This window comes from Terrapene carolina, unplaced genomic scaffold, assembly GCF_002925995.2.
Source record: "Terrapene carolina triunguis isolate 2854851 unplaced genomic scaffold, T_m_triunguis-2.0 Scaffold85, whole genome shotgun sequence".
Classification (NCBI taxonomy): Eukaryota; Metazoa; Chordata; order Testudines; family Emydidae; genus Terrapene; species Terrapene triunguis.
The window spans coordinates 20678310-20701289 of NW_020664436.1; the positions used below are offsets into that span (position 1 = coordinate 20678310).

At 43.2% G+C, this 22980-nt stretch overlaps 2 protein-coding genes across 5 annotated transcripts in view; both read right to left on the reverse strand.

Moving 5' to 3' along the window:
- Positions 1 to 2971, reverse strand: part of TBCE (tubulin folding cofactor E) — a 73277-nt gene extending 70306 nt beyond the window's left edge. Inside the window, exon 1 of the mRNA XM_026649671.2 lies at positions 2903 to 2971. The gene's annotated coding sequence lies outside the window, so the exon portion shown is untranslated. The remainder of the gene's footprint in view (positions 1 to 2902) is intronic.
- An 8858-nt stretch (positions 2972 to 11829) lies between these two features.
- Positions 11830 to 22980, reverse strand: part of GGPS1 (geranylgeranyl diphosphate synthase 1) — a 63162-nt gene continuing 52011 nt past the window's right edge. For all 4 annotated transcript variants that reach the window (XM_024198460.3, XM_024198461.3, XM_029911067.1 and 1 more), the window contains exons 3-4: positions 19442 to 19512; positions 11830 to 13530 (exon numbers count right to left, since the gene is read on the reverse strand). In XM_024198460.3, coding sequence (XP_024054228.1) covers positions 12769 to 13530; positions 19442 to 19512 — 833 coding nt within the window. In that variant the 3' untranslated portion in view covers positions 11830 to 12768. The remainder of the gene's footprint in view (positions 13531 to 19441; positions 19513 to 22980) is intronic.

A 22980-nucleotide genomic window follows, 5' to 3' on the forward strand; every position in this document is an offset into this window, starting at 1 on the left:
CAAGGTCTTGAAGATTTGGTAACAGGCTTCAGACCAAGCAACCTTCTTGAGGCTAGAGTTCTTCACCAGGTCCGTGAGGGGTCTGGCTATCATGGGCAAAGCTGAAGGGCCCTTGCTATCTAGCCATTAAGTTTGACTCCGAGCTGGGCAGTAGCAGCAGTACTCTGTCATCGAGTTGGAATTCAGGTGGGCTAGCATCCTTGTCGTAGATTTATTTTGACATGCTTGGGCCCTTAAGAGAGATTTTCGTTTGTAAAGGCTCCTAATGTCTTCAGCTTTTCTCATAGCCAGAGAATGTACTGTACTACCCTGGTCCCAGGTTTCCCAAACTAGATCTCAGATCCCCTGGGGTTGCCTTCTGTACAACAACTCAAAGATCAAAAACCCCATCAAGGCCTGGGGGACTTTGCACACTGCAAATAGGAGGGGTGGTAACAAGTGAACCCAGTGGTGGGGGTCTTCAGCCACAAACTTTCTTAGTGTCCCCTTCAGTTGAAGCATTTGACTAACCCATCTGTTTGGGGGAGGTGATAGACGGACCTTCTCAAAGATTTGATTTTCCGCAGCTCACACACATTCATCATCAGTCATGATATGAAGTTTGTCCCCTGGTCTGTTACTGTTTCCTTGGGGATCCCCACCTTTGTGAAGACCTTCATGAGTGCTGCCGCTATGGTCACCGATTTAGTTGTGCAAAGCAGAATAGCCTTGGGATACAGTGTGGAACAATCTATGATCATCACTATATGTTGGTGTCCAGTCATGCTCTTCTCTAGTTGCCTATCAAGTCCATATCAATTCTCTCAAAGAGAGTGTCTATTACTGGCATTGGCAGTGTTCTTGTGTCCTGTCAGCTGGCACTCCAGGCAGAACATGCAGTAATCTTTCACCTCTTTGTGGATGCCTAGCCAACAGAACTGGCTGGTAATTCTTTCCATTGTTTTCTCCCTCCCCAGGTGGTTGGCACATGGTATTGAATGCACAAGCTGGAGAAACTCCCTCCAAAAGGGGTGGGGTACCAAGAGTTGGGCCCAGACTTCACTAGTCAGGGAGTCACCCTATAGGCCTATACCAAGCAGTAAAAGTGTTCCCTATCTGTACTCAAAGCTTGGCTATCATACTGCCCTCTGTGGGTTAATTACCTCCCTGTTGACAGCAGCCAGCTGTTCATATGCCTGGCTCATGGTGCGATCTTTGTTCGGTTCCCCAATGACATCCTTGTTCTGGGTCAGCTATTCCGTACCCATGGGGCTTGGAGTTGGTGGATCCTGCTGGTCTTTCAGGGGCTTCCCTGTCTGTTGTGAGGTCCCTTCCCTGGGATTTTTTCACACTCCTGCATTCGCCAGTTCTACTTCTCCCACGGTCTTGAGCTCACGCTCAACCCCCTGGGCTGAGTCCCTCTCCCACACCTGCAAGACTTCAAAGTACTTCCATTCTTGGCCCAGGACCATGGGGTAGGCAAGAGCAGCTGCCACCCCCCCTCCCCACCCCACATAAAGAGTCTCAGTGTGGTTCTCCACGGTCAACTGTAGCTCCTTCGTGCGGTATGGGCGTACGTCCCCATGTATACACTGAAGGAAGACTGTGTCGGACAGCTTCCCATGGGCCTAAATCAGCTTTTCCCTCACAAAGCCTGTGTGGTTAGCCAAGCCTAGCCCAGATGCAAGGAGTCACACTATAAAGCCCTACCTAAGTTAGTGTATTCTCTCTGATGCGGTGTTCCCTAGTGGCTTGCTAGGGCTTCTGGAGTCAGATCCCATGGTTCTTTGTACTGCAGTAAACTACTCTTCTCTGTGGTTCTTTCCCAATGAATTGTGGGACAACTTGTCTGTCCTTCTGGGCACATGGGGTGGGGAGTCTGTGGGAATTACAGGAAAGCATTGGAAGTGATTTAGCCTGTGTTCTCATTGCAAGGGGGGTGGCTTATCAGCTCAAGTTAAAGCAGAACAGATACTCTAACACGCCTACCCCCAGCTGTGCTAGCTAGCTAGGATTAAAAGCACCACTTTTCTCAGAAGAGAAGTTTTTATGTATGCATAGAAGGATGACATAGGGCAACATCTGAGCTTGAGGCCAGGCTAACTCTGCAGTGAAGTTATCCTGCAGTGAAGATATACCCGTAATAAGCCAATTTTATGAAAGATAAAAACAACAAGGGTTGAAATAGAGATCAATAAACTAGGCCCCTGGTTTCCTGCTATGCTACTTGAGTTTTGGTAGTAACTGGAAAAGGAAACCACAAAACATCAACATTGATGAATTAAGTCTTAGTTTTCTATTTTACAGCACTGTATATATCAAAGTTATCTGAGAAACAACTTGTATCATAAGAGCACCTGGGCCTAAAGTTTCAGGGTTCTAAAGTTAACATTTGTGCAAGTGCTGCTCAGAGCTACTAAAAAATATCCAGTAATGATTCTATACAGTAGATTCCATCTCTTTGGCTGCCAGCAAGAAGTTACTTTTATCCAGCAGTTGCTAATAAGTAAAAGATAGGTTTGTGAAGCTCCAGCCAGGGACAGAAGTGCTGGGAGGCCTTCACTGCCTGCAGTCCTGCAAACCTGCCTGCAGGGAGGACAGCAGCCTAGAGGCTGGGGCTTTCTACAGGGAACGGGAGTGCTGGAGCTGACGGAGCTGCATACCCATAACTCTTCCTGCACACACTCCAGGGGGTTAAGGCTCAGCACATTCTTCCCTGCATGAAGTTCCCCAGCAGGGCACAACCTGGAGAGCACAGGGAGAGGAACCATGCAGTTCCAGCATCAAGACTATAGCCCCAATCCCTGCTACTGGTCTGCCTGCAGCCCCTTACTTCCTGGATGCAGGCAAGTTTGCAGGGCTGCAGCCCCCTCCTTCCTATTGCCCTTCCCACAGCTTCTCTTCCCAGCCCACAGCCTCTTACCTCCTGTGTGCAGACAGATTTGCCAGGTGGCAGCCCCAAAAGGAAGGTCTGGGGCAGGCTGAGCACCGACTGCAGGCAAGTTTGCATAGCAGCAGCCAGAGAAGGCATGTCCCAACACATCCTTCCCTGGCTGCAGCCTCCAAACTTGCCTGCAAGTAGCACCTTTCTTTCAAAAGAGGTTGATAATAAGCAGCATGCCCTTGCAAATATCCAAAGCCTGTTAACAGTGATGTTAATGATATGGGATTGGTTCCCAGGAACATGTTGCCATTAACTGGAAGTTGTGAATATCAGGATTTCTATTAAGTGGAATCTATTGTAGTTACGTATATCAGACTACCCCAAAAAAAAAAATGTAATTTTCAGTCAATTCTCATGCAATACATAGATTTTTTTTTTTAACCAGGCAGTATTTGCTTCTGCTGCTCCATTTAAAATGAGGAACTCCGAGTATGGCTGGATTAGCAATACCTTTGTCAGATTTTCTCATCTTCCACCCATTCTTCTCTTGGTCAAGCACAAAATTGACTGAAGCAAGTTTCAAATTTGATTTCCATTAATTGGTTGTAAGGGAAGATGTTAATCTTATACAAGATTATCCAGACAGCATGGAACAGATTGTTTTTCTGGCAGCAAAAATTGGGAGATTGTTAGATGAAAACACAATATAGTTATGTAACTATCTTCGCTATTCACTGATTTTTGCCCTAGTTTTAATCATGACCAGGAAAAGCTAGTTGTATAACAGTTACAGGTAATCAGTAGCTGATAATTTATGAATTGGGTAATTTTAAGTGTAATACCTATTGTCTTCCAACACAATTTTATAAACAAAGGGAGGAATTCTGCATAATTTACACACCATGTAGTCTTTCCTAGCGGCAGGATGTGTGTCCCCTTTAAAGTTCTCTCCCTTTCAACTGAAACAGTTTAAGTACTGTGATTGGTTTCATTCTGGCTCTTCCAGAGGAAGGAGCTAGCACTGAAACACTACGCTAGATGAACTGCTCTCACTTGGCTTCAAATAAGGAGAGAGCTGCAGATAATGAAGATATATCAGACCAATCTCTCAGCAGGAAGGTGTTCTTCACCTCTGGGTAACTCAGTACAGGAAAAAGAAAGAAAAAAAAAATCAATATCCCTTTCCTGAAACAGGAAATCCTCACAGCCTAGTTAGAGGAGTTCCATTTAAATCCTCATCCAGCAAAAGCTTCCATTGTTCCAGACAGAACACTTAGGTGCTACTGCTTTCAAACAGGTTTTTTTTTTTTTTAAATGCAGAGGTAGCTCCTTGAAAATGAATTTGCCTATAACCTTGAGAAGGCAGAGCAATGAAGGCTAGAATAAAGAAGAGATGTACCATCTACTGAGCCCCACGTATAGCTATTACGTTTGATAGGAGTTCACATTTGCTAAGTGTACAGTAATTAGAACTGATCCAATAATGCAGTGGTTCCCAAACTTCAACAACCTGTGAACCCCTTTCACTCAAATGTCAAGTCTCGCGAACCCCCTCCTAAAAATGAATATTTCCAGGGATTTTCTCCTTTATCTGTGTATAAATTATAAAAGCAGTGATCTGGGAAATATAACATTTGTTTTTATGACATGCATATTACACACTATTTATTATTTATCATTACAGTATTTTTATTACATTATGAAAATGGCGACACTCTTCCAAGATCTCACTTTCATAGCTTGTATCACTTTGAATAAGCCTGTTATAAGACAAGGGTCCTTCATTTCATCAAGGAATATCAGATGTGAAACGTCATGAAGGTATTTAAGAAGCCAACTCAAAGAGTTCCTCCTACACAAGCATTCAGGTCTTGAGCAGTCCAGTCAAACAATGCACATTACAACAAAGCTTAAACTCGTTCTTCATAATAATTAAAAAAAAACCATACTAGCTGCCTATTTAATTTTAAAAACAGCAAAAAGTATCCACCTCCCTTTCCATTTCTTATAAGGAGTCTTGAAGTTTAAATCTCCTCAGTGTGATAGATATGCTTGCTTTGATCTGCTTAGTTCGTGGAAGTCCAGTGGCTCCGGGCTGCTGGCCCCGTGCTGCCCGGAGTCACTAGGGACAGCTCTGTCCGCCATTAGGGAATTTTTTTCCAAGAACCCCCTGTAACATTTCGCGAACCCCAAGGGTTCACGAACCCCAGTTTGGGAACCACTGCAATAATGAAAGGTTGACAAAAAGAGTGAAGTTCTCTAATGGCAAGTGCATTTCTAAACCCCACATTTAGTATTTTACATTACAGTGAAAATAAAATAGCATATAATGCCACAGGAGGTTGCGTTGCCCTTTTGGGAAAGGCTGCTGCTGGAGCTTTACTGGCCACAAGAAAGCAGGAAATTCATTGGCTGGGTTAAATGGTTAACCCTTGAGAGGAGGTGGGGGCGGAGCCAAGGTTTAGTGTGGAAGTGGGAGAAGAAATGCTTAGCACACCATTCGGGTCCTCATTCAGCAAAGCATTTAAGCATATTATGCAAAGGTAAATTAGAGTGAAAAAATTTTTGGAGAAAACACTTCAGTCTCTTCCCCCATTCTTTGCACTTTTGTCACTCATGTACAAAACACATTCAAGAGACACGAGATTTTTTTTTTGTATGTAAATATTGGAAACATTAGGTTCTATTTCAATCTGTAGAATCAAAGCAAAAAGGGAAGGAATGACAGCAGCACTGAGGCTGTTGCTCTAGCCATTAGGAAACAGTAAGTTTGGAAAATGTCTAAAATGCCTGGAGGACGGGAAGAAAATGGGTGGTGATTGAGATCATGCCTAGTCCATAAATCCAGCTGTCATGAGATAAGGAAGAGGAGAAAGTATGTGGAGTTAAGTTTTTGGGGGCTTGGTTTTAGAATCTAGAAGTTTCTGGAAGGTGACCTTTGTACCTGACAGTAATGATATATAAATATAAAACATTAACTCATTTTATTTTTCCCTAGGGCAAAATTCATTGGGTGGTTTCTCATCCTAATTGTAGTAAGAAAGCTGCTGCTCAACAGAGCTAAAAAACGGCTACTCACCTCGTAACGGTTGTTCTTCGAGATGCATTGTTCATGTCCATTCCAATCAGGTGTGTGCACGCGCATGGTAGCCAGAAGATTTTTCCCATAGCAGCCTCCCGTCTGGTCAGCCTGAGCACCCCCAGGAGTCATGCCTTCATGGCACTCAATATAGAGCCCTGCCGACCCACCACCCCCTCAGTTCCTTCTTGCCGGCTACTCTGAAAGAGGGGTAAGAGGGTGGGTATTGGAATGGACATGAACACCACATCTCGAAGAACAACAGTTACGAGAAGATGAAGAAAAAATGGTTACTCAAGTGCTTGTTCATGTCAATTCCAATCAGGTGATGCACAAGCCTAAGTTTAGGAGATGGGGTTGGAGTCTTCCACTGATTGGAGTACTACTCGTCCAAAGGCCGCATTGTCTCTGGCCTGCTGGGTAATCGCATAGTGTGTGGTGAAAGTGTGCGTGGAGGACCACGTCACCGCTCTGCAGATTTCCTGAGTGGGGACCTGCGCCAGGAACGCTGTTGATGAAGCCTGCACCCTGGTAGAGTGCGCAGTGATTGGGGGTGCGGGAACCCCCACAGGTTGTAGTAGTCACGAATGCAGGACGTGATCCATGACGAAATGCATTGTGATGACACACGCAGAGCTTTTCAGAGCTGCCACGAATAACTGGACCGATTTTCTGAACGGCAACATTCTCTCGATGTAAAAGGCTAGCGCCCTGCGGACATCCAGAGAATGAAGTCTCTGCTCCTTGCCGGTGGAGTGCAATTTAGGGTAGTGTAGTGGGGTGATCACCCCGCTCCAGTCAGAAAGGGGTTAAAACAAGCTCTGGGAAAGGGCTGCCCCGAGGAGCCAATCAGGGCAGCGCAGGTAGCAGCCAATCCGGGTTCGATTGGGCTGGTATAAAAAGGGCTGTGAGCTAGGAGGCAGGCAGTCTCACTCCAGCCTTGGGGTGGGAAGGACTGGGCTGCGTGGGAGCACAGGATACCTTCAATAAAGCAGTGCTGGGGAAGAGGCAGGCTGAGTTGGGGAGCTCAAGCCTGGCAACCTCCCAGGCTGAGGCCTGACAGGAAGGTCTAAGGAAGTACTGGGGCTGCAGGGAAAGGCAGCAGGTCTAACCCCCTAGCCAGTGATGAGTGGCCATCTGAGTAAAGGGGCTAAATGAGGACTGGCAGTGGATCACTGACGTGAGGTGGGCTCAGGGGAGTGGGGTTCCCTGGGTGAGGGGCAGCACCCCAAGGTAAGGGGCACCGTGGTCCAGGAGGGACGTGGGGCCTATACGTGGTGAAGATAAAGGGACTGCAGAGAGGTAGGTAACAGAGGACGAGACACCGGCCCATAGAGGACGCTCCAGGGCTGAGAGCTAATTCCCAGACGACCAGCAGGAGGCACTGCCGGTGAGTCAGCGATCTGCTACAGTAGAATACTGGGAGAAAGATGTCCTGGTTGATGTGAAACTGTGATACAACCTTTGGGAGGAAAGCAGGGTGAGGCCTGAGCTGAATCTTGTCCTCATAGAACACGGTGTAAGGAGGCTCTGACGTTAGGGCCTTGAGCTCACATACCCTCCTGGCAGAGGTTATCGCTACCAGGAATGCCACCTTATAAGACAGGTACAAGCAAGGAGCATGTGGCCAACGGTTCAAAGGGTGGTCCTATGAGCTTAGAGAGGACCAGGTTGAGGTCCCAGGTGGGGACCGGCTGACGGATGTGGGGGTATAGCTTGTCAAGCCCTTTTAAAAATTGGCTGATCATAGGATTAGCAAACACTGAGTGGTCACCCCGCGCCCGGATGGAAGGCCGATATGGCAGCTAAGTGCACTCTTATTGAGGACAACAAAAGCCCCCGCTGCTTCAGATGGAAGAGGTAATCCAGAATGAGCAGCACTGAGGCTAGTGTCGGGCATGAATAGTGCTGCGCCGACCAGACTGAAAATTTCTTCCACTTGGCAAGGTAGGTGGCTCTAGTAGAGGGTTTCCTGCTGCCAAGGAGACTTAGTCGAACCTGTTCTGGACAGGAAATCTCCATTGGGTTCAACCATGGAGCTTCCACACTGTGAGGTGAAGCAACACAAGGTTCGGATGTTGAAGACGACAGTGATCTTGCATCGGAAGGTCTGGGAAGAGTGGAAGGGTGACCAAGGCTTCCATGGACATGTCTAGGAGAGAGGTGTACCAGTGCTGACGGGGCCAGGCTGGTGCTGTCAATATGACCTGAACTCGTTCCCTCCGGATCTTGAGGAGTACCTTATGAATGAGCAGTATGGGCGGAAAGGAGATGGCCTTCCCATGGAAGGAGGAATGTGTCCGCTCTGAAACCTAGGCTGTGATTCTGGAAGAAGCAGAACTGCTGGCACTTTGTTGTGTCGCATGGCAAATAGGTCTATCTGGGGAAAGCCCCACCTCTGGAAGATTGAAAATGCGATGTCCAGGCGAAGGGACCACTTGTGGACTTGAAACGACCTGCTGTGGTGGTCTGCTAGCTCATTTTGTACGTACACAGATGTCCCTTCAATCGTCCTGATAGATCTTGATGAAAAGTTCACAGAGGTACTCTGTAATCCTCAGCCAAATGTTTTAGAGAGGAATGCCTTATTTCTTCCTCCATAGTAGGACACTTTCCCAGCCATTCACCAGCAACTTCAGCAGGCACCATTGCAGTACACAAGCTAGTAGCATATGGACCCAGGTGGCTTCGGGCTGCCAGCAGCAGCTGTGTTCGCTCTGCCTGTGTTACCTTCAGGAGTGCTATATCAGCTAAAATCACCACTGCCTGTGGGAAATGGCACCAATATTCACTGCCTTCTACTACTAGAATCATGCAAGCCAGCAATTTCCTCATTTCCCCAACTCCTGGTGGGCCATACTCACCCAGGCTCATGCTGTGACTGGCACAGTACACAGGCAATTCCAAGCAGATGTGAGAATGTAGTCTTAAAACTTTAGGGGAACAAAGGGAGCAAGTTCAGCATCTTAAGTTTGTTTCTATAGTGAATACGTTGACAATTGACCTCTGTGTTTTATCTTCAGCTGCTGTCGCTGCAGCCTCCAGGGTCTCTCCCTCTGCACCTCTGGGACACCTGAGCCAGTAAGGAGAAAAGGGGACTTGGGATGACCCGTTCAATGAGATCTGCATGCCCATGCTGCATTGAACAATGAACACAGGGCCTGAATGATGAATACTGAGCAGAAGGAAAGAGTGGACAGGAGAAAGGCCCAGGAGTCCCAGCAGAAGAAGGAAATGCACCAGGACATAAGGGGACTTTTCAGGCAGCAAAGACAGATGCAGTAAACTCTGGTGGACTTACAGGTCCAACAATCCTAGGCTTGTGTCCCTCTGCAGCCCATTGAGAACTCAATCAGGATCACCCTATTTCCTGCTCTCCCCACCCCAACATTTCACATGGCATCAGAGATCACTGCACTATCCCTATCACTGCTCCCTGCGGGCCATTAAAGACAATTACAGCTTCACATGAACTGTGGCTTCCATATGGCAGTGTGTGTATATGTGTAAATGAAACAGACATGAATATCATTTCCGTTTCATAAGCTCTGTTCTTAATGTATTCAGTTGTTAATTTTTTTAATGTATTTGTTTTAAAATTGCCCATTTCTTGCACTGATTTCGTTACATAATACAACTCTATTATTTGGAACATAAAATTCAACTTTATTAATTCACAACATATGCTGCCAAGGGATCAGCAGTTCTGAACATTATCAATTAGCCGTTATTGCATAGTGTCACACAACTCATAGGATCATTTACAAACAAAATTACTAGGTGCATTGACATACAGCAGTCACCACATGACTCCTACCAGGCCACCAAAAAACATGGCCAGGTATAGAACACTACAAAATGCTGGCTCGTTGTTAAAATGGTCTTTCAAAGGCTCTGAGCCGTATACCTCTAAGTTGAGCTCTTTTAAGGACCCTGGTATCCAGGGCTGGCTTTAGGCTGATTCCCCGGAATCAGGCCCCGTGCCTAAGAGGGCCCTGCACCTTAGGCGCCTTTTTAATTTTTTTTACTCATACTCACTTGGCGGTGGTCCACTCCGGGTCTTCGGCGGCATTTCGACGGCGGGGGGGTCCTTCAGTGCCGCGGAAGATGCGGAGCGGACCCCTCGCCGCTGAAGTGCCGAAGACCCGGACTGTCGCCGGGTATTTGAATCGGGCCCCGCAGGTCCTAAAGCCGGCCCTGCTGGTAGCTGGCTGTTCAAATTCAGCAGACAGTCACTCCACCTTTGCCCTCCACTCTGGCAGAAATTTTTCCCCATCACTTCACATATAGCATGCAGGACACAGCATATAGCTATAATCATTGGGATATTTTTCTCACCAAGGTCCCATCTTGCAAGTAAACAATGTCAGCAACCCTTCAAATGGCCAAAAGCACATTCACCTGCCGTTCTGCACTTGCTGAGCCAATAGTTGAACCGTTCCTTGGTGCTGTTGAGGTGCCTGGGGTAGGCTGGGTCACCCATGATCAGTATTGGCATTTGAATGTTCCCAGTGGTAATCTGCTGGTCAGAAAAGAGTCTTCTTGTAGCTTTCTGAACAACCCTGTGTTCTTAAATGAGTGTCATGCGCCTTCCCTGACCAGCCCACACTGATGTCAATGAAGCATCTCCAGTGATCGACCAATGTTTGCATAACCATAGAAAAGTAGCCCCCTCTGTTGATGTACAGTGGCAAGGTGCTCTAGTGCCAAAATAGGGATATGCATGCTATCTATTACTCCACCGCAGTTTGGGAATCCCATTGCTGAAAATCCATCCATCATGTTCTGCACACTGCCTAGAGTCACAGTCCTGCATAGGAGGCAGCAATTAAGGGCCACTATGGTGGATTTCCTCACTTCAAATTGCTACGGTCAGTCAGGAATCAATTTGGCATCGCAAGTTTCACAGTGCAATTGCCACTCGCTTCTCCACCATCAGTGCAGCTCTCGTTTTGGTGTCCTTGCGCTAGAGGGCTGGGGCGAGCTCAGTGCACAGATCCAGGAATGTGGTCTTGCATATTCTGCAGCCACTGCTAATCATCCCAAATCTTATGATCCCACAAGTTAGTGCTTGTTCCTTGGGCCCAGAAGCAGCGCTCCACCATCTGCAGCTGCTCCATGAATGCCAATAACTTTGAACTGGTTCTCACTATGTCCCACAGCAATCTGTCCTCCAAGGAATAGTCATGTTCCCCCACTCATTTAGTTCTTCTTGTTGCTCTGCAAATATTCCAGGATTGCGTACCCAGGGCTTGCAACGCTCATGACAACAGAGCAGAGCCGTGTAGGTTCCATGCTACTGTCAAAGATGGCAGACCGTGAGTCAATAGCAAACTGGGAAGTTGACCCCATGCTCCTAGTCACCCCTGCATGACTTATTTTAGCCCCTTCATTCATTGCCAAAACTTCCCAAAAGACATTGTGCTGGACTGCACAGTGGGATAGCTACACTGCACTCTATCAATACAAGCCCCCTAATGAGTATGTGCACCGCCGACACAAGGAGCCAAGTACACATGTGCACAAGCGATGTACTAACTGTGGTGGCAGTATGCCGACGTAACTTGAGTTGACATATGTTTGTAGTATAGACGTGGCCCTACAGTCACCCAGAAATTGAAATTAGAACTATGGGATTGTGTGCATACATATTTTCTCAATTACATTTAAAGTTTAAGACATTAAATCACAAGGAGAATTTTTGGTAATATATCTGAAGCACGGAGGTAACTAAAGACACTAGGTGACCATTTGCTATGTTACTATTTGCAGCTAATCTGTTTTTATGTTTTGTTTTGTTTTTAAAACTGTCACCAATGACATGGTTTTTTTAAACTTGCGTGCCAGCTTTAACATCCAATATGAGCCTTTGGCTATTAATGCAGGTTTGACATACCTTTAAGTCAGAAAATCATCTGATTTGATATAACCAAACTAGTCTGCTCTAATACTTAAGAGATTCCATCACAAGTACAAAGGAAGTAAATACTCCACTGATTCTTAACTAAGTTACCTAAAGGAGACTATCAAGAAATTGGGACTACGGTGGTATATCAGACCAGAGTGTTAGTGCCACTTGAATGGACAATGCCTGTGTCCTTGCTGGCCAAGCTAATGCTCTGAATGATTCATACTAAAAATAACTCATGATTTCAAATCCATTTGGCAACACTGATTTGCCTATTATACCATCGTTCCCCACATCTGGTTCTGTGGCGACACATCTAGATTGGTTTGTTGTACAGAAAAAGTCATTGACCATTGTGGAGCCTTCCTTCTCCTTCCATTCCACTTTAATAAAACCTATTTTTGTTAACTTTAAAAAGGACAAGGAATATATTGCAAAAAAGTGTTACCTAAATCTCCATGTTTAAAAAAAAATACAAAAGTTCCTAAACAAAGCAAATTCAATTTAACATGGAAATTTAGTCAAACCTATCTCAATCAGATTAAAACCTGCAATGTTCTTAGAGGACACAAACTCTATAGCTAAAATAAACACCACTGACTGTGCAGTGGAGATTACAACTGAAAGATTCACATGAAAAACTAAAATTAACAATTTTACCTTAACAGATCTATGCAAGTTTATTTCTCTATGCAATATTTTGTAAGCAGTTGTAATTAAAGCTGCAGAGATAATTTGTGGTGCATACAAATACCCTTCAATTACAACTTACACAATATCTAATATAGCAGTTTCTATAAGTAATTTTAAATAAGCATCATTTCTACACTTTTCTTTACATTGATTTAGTAAGAGAGTCTAGTTAATACATTCTGGTTTTAAAGTTTCCCTCCCCAAACCACAAGTCAAATCAATTACTTAATTTTCATTTTCTTTGAACATTTTGCTTAAGTGTTCAACTAGTGCTACAAGTTCAGGATTTCCCCCAAGTGACTCAATCTGTTTATATGCTTCAGATTCAAGCTTTTGCAGCGTTTGCCGAGTGTACTCAAAGGAACCTACATTCTCAAGGTAATGTACACAGTATTTTTTTATATCTACATTTTCTGTCCTTTGACGCAAAATATTCTGCACCTGAGTGCTTTCAGGTCTGGACCAAATAGCATGAATAGTTGGGAATGAGAACTTGCCCTCAGTTAAATCTTCGCAAAAACTCTTGTTCTCACTATATTCTTTGGAGTGTAAATTAGCATAGTCGTCTCGTATTTGGAAGAAGAGCCCAAGTGTATTAAGGAGTGGTTTTAAGTCTCTTTTATAATTGGAGAACAACTGCATGAGGCCCACAGCTAATCCAAAGAGACCACCTGTCTTTTGCAGTACCATGGCTTTATACTGTGCTTCTGTAGGACAGGTGTATGTATCTCTCCAGTAAATATCCAAACCTTGGCCCTGATGGAGTTCCAGCAGCTGACGAGTGAACACTTTCACAGCTTCTGGGTGATCAAGTGTTAAAACCTTCTGCAGACCAAGGAAATACACATAATTAGCAGAATTTATTACAGATGGAATTCCATAGATGCTATGAGCCACCGGAAAGCCCCGTCGTAGCTTTGAGTTATCTTCAATGTCATCTATGAGTAAGCTGGCATTGTGCAACATCTCTGTCACTTCAATAATAACCTAATAATATAAGAAGAGAAAAGTCTTACATTGTAAAATAAGTTCTAAATTTGTGGAATATTTTGCATTTACACTGAATTAACTGCTTATTTTTAGTTGGTCCACCTCCTCCCTCTATTGCGAGGGGCTCCCTAGAGCTCCATTATTGGCCTTCTGCATGAAAATTATTTTTGCAGCCACATCACACTGGTAGCTCACTGTCATCCTGAGATCGACCAACGCCCCCAGGTCTGTCCTCCTCTGTTGTTTTCAACTGATGTGCCTCCAGACTGTAGCAGAAATTAGACCTTAAATTCATGACCTACATTTTTGTACTATTGAATTTCATCCCATTTCTGTCACTCCAATCTTCAAGGTCATCCAGATTTTCCTGTATAACATACTGATCCTCCTTCATACTGATGAGGCCTCCCAACTTTGTATCAGCAAGTTTCATTAGTACACTCCTACCTTTTGTGCCAAGGTCATTCAGAAAAATATTGAACAAGATTGGTCTTGGAACCAATCCCTGAGGAACTCCTACTAGTAATCTCCCTCCAGAACGATAATTCACCCCTCTGTACTACCGTTGCTGTCTCCTCTTTAGCCAGGCAAGGGAGAAGTGTGGTTCCAAGCTGAGATTTTTGGAAGCAGATGAACAGTGGGAAAGCTAGTTTAAAATGGCAGAAACTGTAGAGAAAAGACACATGCTAGCATTGAGATTGTATGAAATCAGAGTACATTAGATGGGGGCATGGCCTGTAAGATAAGATGGAACCACTATTTTATGAGAGGAGACTAAGAGGTTAGCTTGTTTAGCCTAGCAAAACGAAGGCCGAGAAGGGATATGAATTGCTCTCTATAAATACATCAGGAGGTAAAAACCAGGGAAGGTGAAGAGCTATTTAAGCTAAAGAACAATAGTGCCACAAGGACAATTGGATATAAACTGACCATTAATAAATTTAGGCTGGAAATTATAAGGTTTTTAACCATCAGAAGAGTTAAGTTTCTGGAATGGCCTCCCAATAGGATTTTGGGGGGCAAACATCCTAATTAGCTTTAAGAAAGAGCTTGTCAAGCTCTAAGAGAGGGATTGTATGACAGGGATGTTCGGGGCGTGGGAGGGGGAAGGGGGGGCAGGGCTCAGCCATCCTGGGGTCCCCTTCCAGTTTAGGTCTTATGTTCCTAAAGCTCATGCTTCAGGGCTTAAGATGATCACTTGCCGGGGTCAGGAAGGGACATTCTCTCCCCTCCCCAAATGCATTTTTTGGATCTCCTTCCTCTGAAGCATCAGATGGCTACAGATGGAGATAGGACACAGGGCAGGGTGGGCCAGTGCTCTGAGATGGTATTGAGAATTCTCTCTCAGATTCTTGCTCAGAATCTGATCGCCATATGTGGGGTTGGGAAGGAAATTGTCCCCCAGGTCAGACTGGCAGTGACCTTGGTGGGTTTTTAGTCTCTACAGCTTGGGGCATAGGTAATTTGCGAGGATCATCTGGGTATCTTTCACTTAATTCCCTGCCATTGCATGGGGCTTAGGTATTGGTACATGTCAGTCTCTCCTATCCTCTTCCTGTGAACACAGTAACAGTCTCCTGAGGGTTGTAAAACTTTGGTCTAATTTCAGTTGTTGAATTTAGGTGTGTGGATGTCTGGATGGTATTAGTGGCCTATAATCTACAGGAACTCAGGCTATATGATCTGATAATTTCTTCTGGAGTTGAACTGACTATGAACACCATGGAAGGTGTTTAAAAAAAATAAAAAGCAGCAGCTTTCAACTGGATCCTGGCATAAATAAGGAGACAGTGGAATTGACAGGACAGGATTGGGTAGTGTGGAAGTGTTTCTTTGTACTAGAGAGAAAGAAGAACATAATTTTGCATATTCTGAAATCAGACAACTAGGACTTGGGGAAGCAATCGTCTAGAAGAGACTAACAGAAATGTTCATCCATCCTAACCGGTGGAGATAGAGTAGCAGTGTTCACAAGCAATGGTGCAAAGGTGATGGGTGATATGTAGACTTGGAGATGCAAGATGCAGCATTCGTGAACAAGGATGATATTTGCTGTCAAAACTTTAAGTAAGGGAACAGTTGTTTGATGGTGCTTCTTTGCTCAGAAGTGATTCTGACATTTAGCTGCCTGGTAAAGAAATTAAATGAATCCACAAATTTATTTGGTCAAGACAGCCAGTGTGGTGCCAGTGAAGAACATAAAGGTGTCAGAAGATATGTAATTTGATTGTCAGTGGCTTAAAAGTGATAGTTAAGTTAGGGGAGAGGTCAACAGTCAGGAGATTGAAGACTGCAGTGATCTGAGAAGTTAGCCTCGTAGGATCCCTTACTGGAGCCAAAGAAAGAAATGCTTAACAGAAAGAGCTGAATGCCGCGGATTGCCCCATATTACAAGGCTTCATGCAGTTAAAGTCACAATGAATTACAGAGAGGCAGCAGCTGCTCCATAGTTAAGGCTGAAGCCAGCTTTCCATTCTAAGCATGATTTTCAAGCCTACCCCTTAAAGAAAGAAAGAAAAAAAAAAAAAGAAACCCAATTCCCTGATATTTCATGTACTGTATCATCCCACTATAGACTCTCTGGAAAGTTTGGTACAAAGTCACTCAGAAGTTTGTGTTGTGGTTTTATTTCACTCATACATTGTTGTTCATTAAGTTTTTTGGCTAGATCTCGCTGATTTGAAGTTTCTGTGAACCACCTTCTACTAAGGAGTCTTAGCCTTTCCTAAATTTTAAGATGGTATCTGCAGGTTTTGTGATAACATTTCAGGATGTTATCACAATAATAAAAAAATGTGTGTATGTCTATATGCACAAAAAGTATACTACACATATTTTAAAGTTATACATTTTAATGTACTTTTCAAAACATGGATGGCCCATGGGTCGATGCTCATGAAGGGTGAAAAAGAGTAGCTGACAGGGAACTAGACAGAGTGTATGTGGGTCTGGAGTGAACGAATGCGATGAAGCCACCTGGGCACAAGTAATATTGGGAAATGGGAAAAGGAAGCCACATGGAAGAGAGAGGTTTTCTCAGAAGGAATGTGGCCTATTCCTGCATTGCTTCAGTACTTCACTGGAATCCCTGCACTGCTTGAGGGGCCTACAGGAACAATCACTGATTAAGTTGAACATTTAAAATCCAAGGATGTTGCGAGAGCTAATACAGCCTTTGTTAACTTTGAATGGAAACAAACATTGTTTCAGAAAACAAGAATACTGCCATGCTTTTATATCATCACAGGAAAATGGAAAAGAAAATAAAGATTACGCTTCAGATGTGCTGTCTCTGAAGGTAGGCAAATACATAGTTCAGGTCACCCAACCAAACTTTACTCTGTCCCTAAAATGCCACCCTCAGAACAACCAGAAACAGACTTCTTTATCCACACACTGCGTAGGAACTAGGACTGTTGATTAATCACAGTTAACTCGTGTGATTAACTAAAAAAAAAAAAATTTACTGTGATTAAAAAATTAATTGAGATAAATCGCAGTTTTAATCGCACTGCTAAACAATAGAATACCAATAGAAATTTTTTAAATATTTTTGATGTTTTTCTACATTTTCAAATATATTGATTTCAATTACAACATAGAATACAAAATGTAAAGTGCTCACTTTTATCATTTTTACCGTGCAAATATTTGTAATAAAAAATAATATAAAGAAATAGTATTTTTCAATTCACCTCATACAAGTACTGTAGTGCAATTTCTTTATCATGAAAAAGCAATTTACAAATGTAGGGTTTTTTGGTTACATAATTGCACTCAAAACCAAAACAATGTAAAACTTTAGAGCCTACAAGTCCACTCAGTACTACTTCTTGTTCAGCCAATCGCTAAGACAAACAAGTTTGTTTACATTTACGGGAGATAATGTTACCCACTTCTCATTTACAATGTCACCTGAAAGTGAGAACAGGTGTTTGCATGGCACTTTTGTAGCCGGCATTGCAAGGTACAGTATTTACATGCCAGATATGCTAAACAGTCATATGCCCCTTCATGCTTCAGCCACCATTCCAGAGCACATGCTTCCATACTGATGCATGTTAAAAAAAAAAAAGTGTTAATTAAATGTGTGATTGAACTCCTTGGGGGAGAATTGTATGTCACCTGCTCTGTTTTACCTGCATTCTGCCATATATTGTGTGTTACAGCAGTCTCTGATGATGACCCAGCACATGTTCGTTTTAAGAATGCTTTCACTGCAAATTTGACAAAACGCAAAGAAGGTACCAATGTGAGATTTCTAAAGATAGCTACAGCACTTGACCCAAGGTTTAAGAATCTGAAGTGCCTTCCAAAATCTGAGAGGGACGAGGTGTAGAGCTTGCTTTCAGAAGTCTTATAAAAACAACACTCTGATGAGGAAATTACAGAACCCGAACCACCAAAAAAGAAAATCAATCTTCTGGCAGAGACATCGGACTCAGATGATGAAAATGAGCATGCTTTGGTCTGAACTGTTTTAGATTGTTATTGAGCAGAAACAGTCATCAGCATGGATCCATGTCCTCAGAATGGTGGTCGAAGCCTGAAGGGACATATGAATCTTTACCACATCTGACACAAATATCTTGCGACCCTGGTTACAACAGTGAACTGCAAATGCCTGTTCTCACTTTCAAGTGACACTAAAGAAAAAGCAGGCAGCGTTATCTCCTGTAAATGTACACAAACTTGTTTGTTTGACCAATTGGCTGAACAAGAAGTAGGACTGAGTGAATTTATGTTTTACATTATTTTATTTTTGAATACTTGTAGGTGAACTGAAAAATAAACAAAATAAATAGTATTACAGTGCAAATATTTGCAATAAAAATATAAAGTGAGCACTGTACACTTTGTATTCTGTGTTGTAATTGAAATCAGTATATTTGAAACTGTAGAAAACATCCAAAATATTTAAATAAATGGTATTCTATTATTGCTTAACAGTGCGATTAATTTTTTTAAATCGCTTGACAGTCCTAACAAGAACCTCAACATTGAAGTACAGGAGTATGGTCACTAATGAAATCAACGTATGGACTGGCTGGATAAGACTGTCAGAAATAAGAGTTGGAGAATTGATCTCGTCAGATAATATTTGGTGAGAAGAAGCTTTTATACCTTAGATGTAGTTATTTTAGAAAAAATGCACTGCAGACTAGATTTCTGAAAAGAATGTTTGACTTGACAGAGCCACATGGCGGGGGCACACAGCCAGACACTGAGGGTTCCTGACATATAGTCAGAAGTGACACCCGCCAGGAACTGAATATTAGGTGGAAGAACCCTGACCCCTGGTTCAGTGCGTCTGACTAGGGTGTGCTGGTGACCATCCATCTCTGCACTGAGAGGCAACATGATCATCATCTAGATGCTTTGCTCAAAACTGGCACACAACAAACAACTGATTAGTTATTGAAGACTTCATACAGCCATTGGCTTGTGATTTTGACATGGGAAATATCAAGCAATAAATGGCCCTTTCCCAACCCACTGTGCTTAATGTATGATTTGCAGAGCAATTGGCTAGTTTCTCAGACTGGTCACTGAAAGTGCTGTGTTAAGGGATCAAGAGGAGGACAGTGATAGCTGTTCAATTACAACCTTTAAGGATAAACAGGTTAAATACACATTTTGGAGAAACACGTTACACACAAAAAAGTAAAATTTTGAGTAATGTTAATAAGCAGATGTTTTCCTTTTTATGAACATTAAATTCACAAGGCTGCAAGGCATAGGAAACTGCTTTCCAACAAGCCAAACCACCTTCTGCAAAAAATAAATGGAAGAGTTCGGGATTCATCAGTATTCGATGCTATCTAAACTAAGGGAATCAGTCATCTGTATCTCTTATAGTTTTAAAAATACCTCCTTTTTTAACCAATACAGAGAAAGTGACTGGTACCTGTATTTTATCTTCTGGAACATTCAGCCAGTGATTAAAGGCCTGTGACAGTTTGGTTCTCACTTGTTTACCTGTAAAAAAAGGTTTAAATATTGAGGAAGGAAATTCCATAAGATCAAATAGACAAAAAGTCAAATACCGGTACAATAATTCCATGCCTCTATTTCTAACAATTACCACCCACCACTATAAGAACAACTGGTTCAATAAGAACAAAAGTTGATCAGTAACAATGTCCCCAATGAGTTTTGACTTAAGTTGGCAGATTATAATAGCTTAAGTACTGCAGGAAGTGGGAAAAGGTGGACTGCTTCCATAACATATAGAATAAGCAGCATCTTGCTTAGTCATATCAGTGGCCTCACGTTAAACATCTCATGGTGCTATCTAGAAACAATGCTACACTACATATTGCTATCAGTTACAGTAAGTTATATTTAGACGTTGCTGTAATTAAATTGGTAAAATAGTTTATCGTTGACCATGGTGGATGAAGGGCAGACTGCAAGTCTGTAGTTTATATAAATCTGACAGCAACTGACAAATTTTATAAACCTAAATTTGTCAACATTAAAGGACTTTTTTGGGGTATGTAACAAGAGTTATAAAACAAGGTTTCAGAGTCAGATCAATCATTTAACTATCAAACATCTGATCTGCTAGTGCACTGATCTCATGTTTTATTTATTGATCATCCCTTCATTTGCAGCTGGTCCTCCCACAATATACCAGTCTTATTTTTCCCCTGGGCTAACTGCCATCATAGCAGTCTGTATTCCAGCCAGGACAACAAAAGTGGAATCTGACTTATTTCCGTTTCTGCATCGCATTGGAAATCCACTAACTAGTTCAAGGTTGGCAACAGAAAGGTAAGCAACTGGGCAGCAGAAATAGTCTGACAGAGCCAATACCAAAGAGATCCTTAATACACATTTTGAACAGAAGGGAAATTTTTTTCAGAAGTTTTATAAAACTATTTGTTCTGGAAACCTCTCCCAAAAAACACTAATAGTAATACTTGATTCTCAGAATTCACTAACCAAAATAGAGCAAGCAATCACCTTTTTCTGAGAAAGAGGAAAGACAGAAGATTTAGAGTCCAAATTTCACTTTTAGAGGAGCCAAGCTAATAATCATTCTAACTTCTGTTTTAACACAAAGTAGGAAAAATTAAATTTTAATTAGTTTAATGCATATTAATATGCATATGCCTATAAATTTTTTGGAATGAATAGCAACTGCCAGATCAATTAGGGAGAACACTAAAACAGATATCTTAATACGAACATAGAGTTCAGGTTATCCTGAGCTCAGCTTCCTGATGGAACAATTTCAAAATCATATTAAGTCAAGCATCTCTGTAAATACAGCTCTTACTAAGAGTTCCTGTGAAAATAGCTTTATACAAACCACAAAGCTGGGCATGCCAGAATCAGGTTTCAGACTGTTTTTACCCTATTCCTTGCAGAGCAAAATTAAAGAACTTGAAACAGATCAATTTCACATGACTAAATTAGTTTTGGGGACAATGACCAACCTCTGAGCATCCTGCAAGTGTTTTAAAGTTTGACTGTTTAAGTTAAAGCTTTCAGAGTGATAGCTGTGTTAGTCTGTGAATCTGTAGTTTTAAGAACGCTGGATAGAGATCTTGTAGGTGTTTGTCTCTGTCTGAGGGATTGGAGCAAATACTCACCTGCTGAAGTGAAAAAACAGATTGACAGAGCCAGAAGAATACCTACTCCAGGACAGGCCCAACAAAGAAAGTAACAGAACGCCACTAGCCATCACCTTCAGCCCCCAACTAAAACCTCTCCAGCGCATCATCGAGGATCTACAACCTATCCTAAAGAATGATCCCTCACGCTCACAGATCTTGGGAGACAGGCCAGTCCTCGCTTACAGACACCCCCCAACCTGAAGCAAATACTCACCAGCAACCACACCCCACACAACAAAAACACTAACCCAGGAACCTATCCCTGCAACAAAGCCCGTTGCCAACTCTGTCTACATATCTATTCAAGGGATGCCATCATAGGACCTAATCACATCAGCCACACCATCAGAGGCTTGTTCACCTGCACATCTACCAATGTGATATATGCCATCATGTGCCAGCAATGCCCCTCTGCCATGTACACTGGCCAAACCGGACAGTCTCTACGCAAAAGAATAAATGGACACAAATCAGACGTCAAGAATTATAACATTCAAAAACCAGTCGGAGAACACTTCAACCTCCCTGGGAACTCAATTACAGACCTAAAAGTCGCAATTCTCCAACAAGAAAACTTCAAAACAGACTCCAACGAGAAACTGCAGAACTGGAATTAATTTGCAAATTGGACACCATTAAATAAGGCTTGAATAAAGACTGGGAGTGGATGGGTCTTTACTCAAAGTAAAAACTATTTTCCCATGCTAATTTTTCCCCTACTGTTACTCAAACCTTCTTGTCAACTGTTTGAAATGGGCGATCCTGATTATCATTACAAAAGTTTTTTTTCTCCTGCTGATAATATCCCACCTTAATTGATTAGTCTCGTTAGAGTTGGTATGGCAACACCCATTTTTTCATGTTCTCTATGTATATATATCTTCCACTGCATGCATCCGATGAAGTGGGTTCTCGCCCACGAAAGCTTATGCTCAAATAAATTTGTTAGTCTCTAAGGTGCCACAAGTACTCCTCGTTCTTTAAGTTAAAGAGCGTCTCTCCAATTGCTCTGTGAAGGACCTACCCAGAACAGGGAGTACGAACAGCATGGGGCACTGGGAATTTGCACGAGGGGGTCAAAGCCCCTTGCAGTGCATGCACTCCCAGGAGGCAAAGGTCAGCCACCCCTTTCTTTAAAGACCCAGCTGCTCTTGGCTCTTTTACTCCCATGGAAGATGGGAGGACGTTGGGTATGACAAAGTTCACTGTGCCTACCAGCCCTCCCAGGCTAGCCTGTGCTGGTGGGGGGGTAATCTCAGTTGTCTTCCCAGCAGGCAGAGGGCAATCTGTGCTGTTTTTTCAGCCTATCTGCTCCAGGTCACAGATTTTGTGGGGGAGTTGGTCTGAGGATCCCTACAGGATGCCTCTTCCAAACTCAACTCACATGTTCCAAGTTTCCAGGTAAGCAACCCTGCTTCCCTGTCTCGGCCTAGCTACTCCCACTGTCCTGTCTCTTCAGGAGACTAGGAATCCCCATTACCTCCTGTCCCCTGCTCCTCCTGATTCCTCTTATGTGTGTGGTCCCTCCCAGTCCCCACACTGCCTCTCCTCTGCTGGGGGAGACCAGTGAGGGGTGCTGCCTCCCCTTCCCCACCTGGCTGTTTCACGGATTTATTTTTTTTTAATTCAGAGGAGAGAGGCTTCTACTTTCCCCTCCAAATCCACTGTCTCTTGGCTTCTTGACCTGTTCTGTGGTGGGGTCTTACTCAAGGTAATCTACCCTTCAGGGGGGCTTGCTCTCCTCCAAACTATCTCTGGAACCTGTTGATGAGCACAGGGGCAAAGCACTAAACAAAGTGCCCCATATCCATGTTGAGGGTTC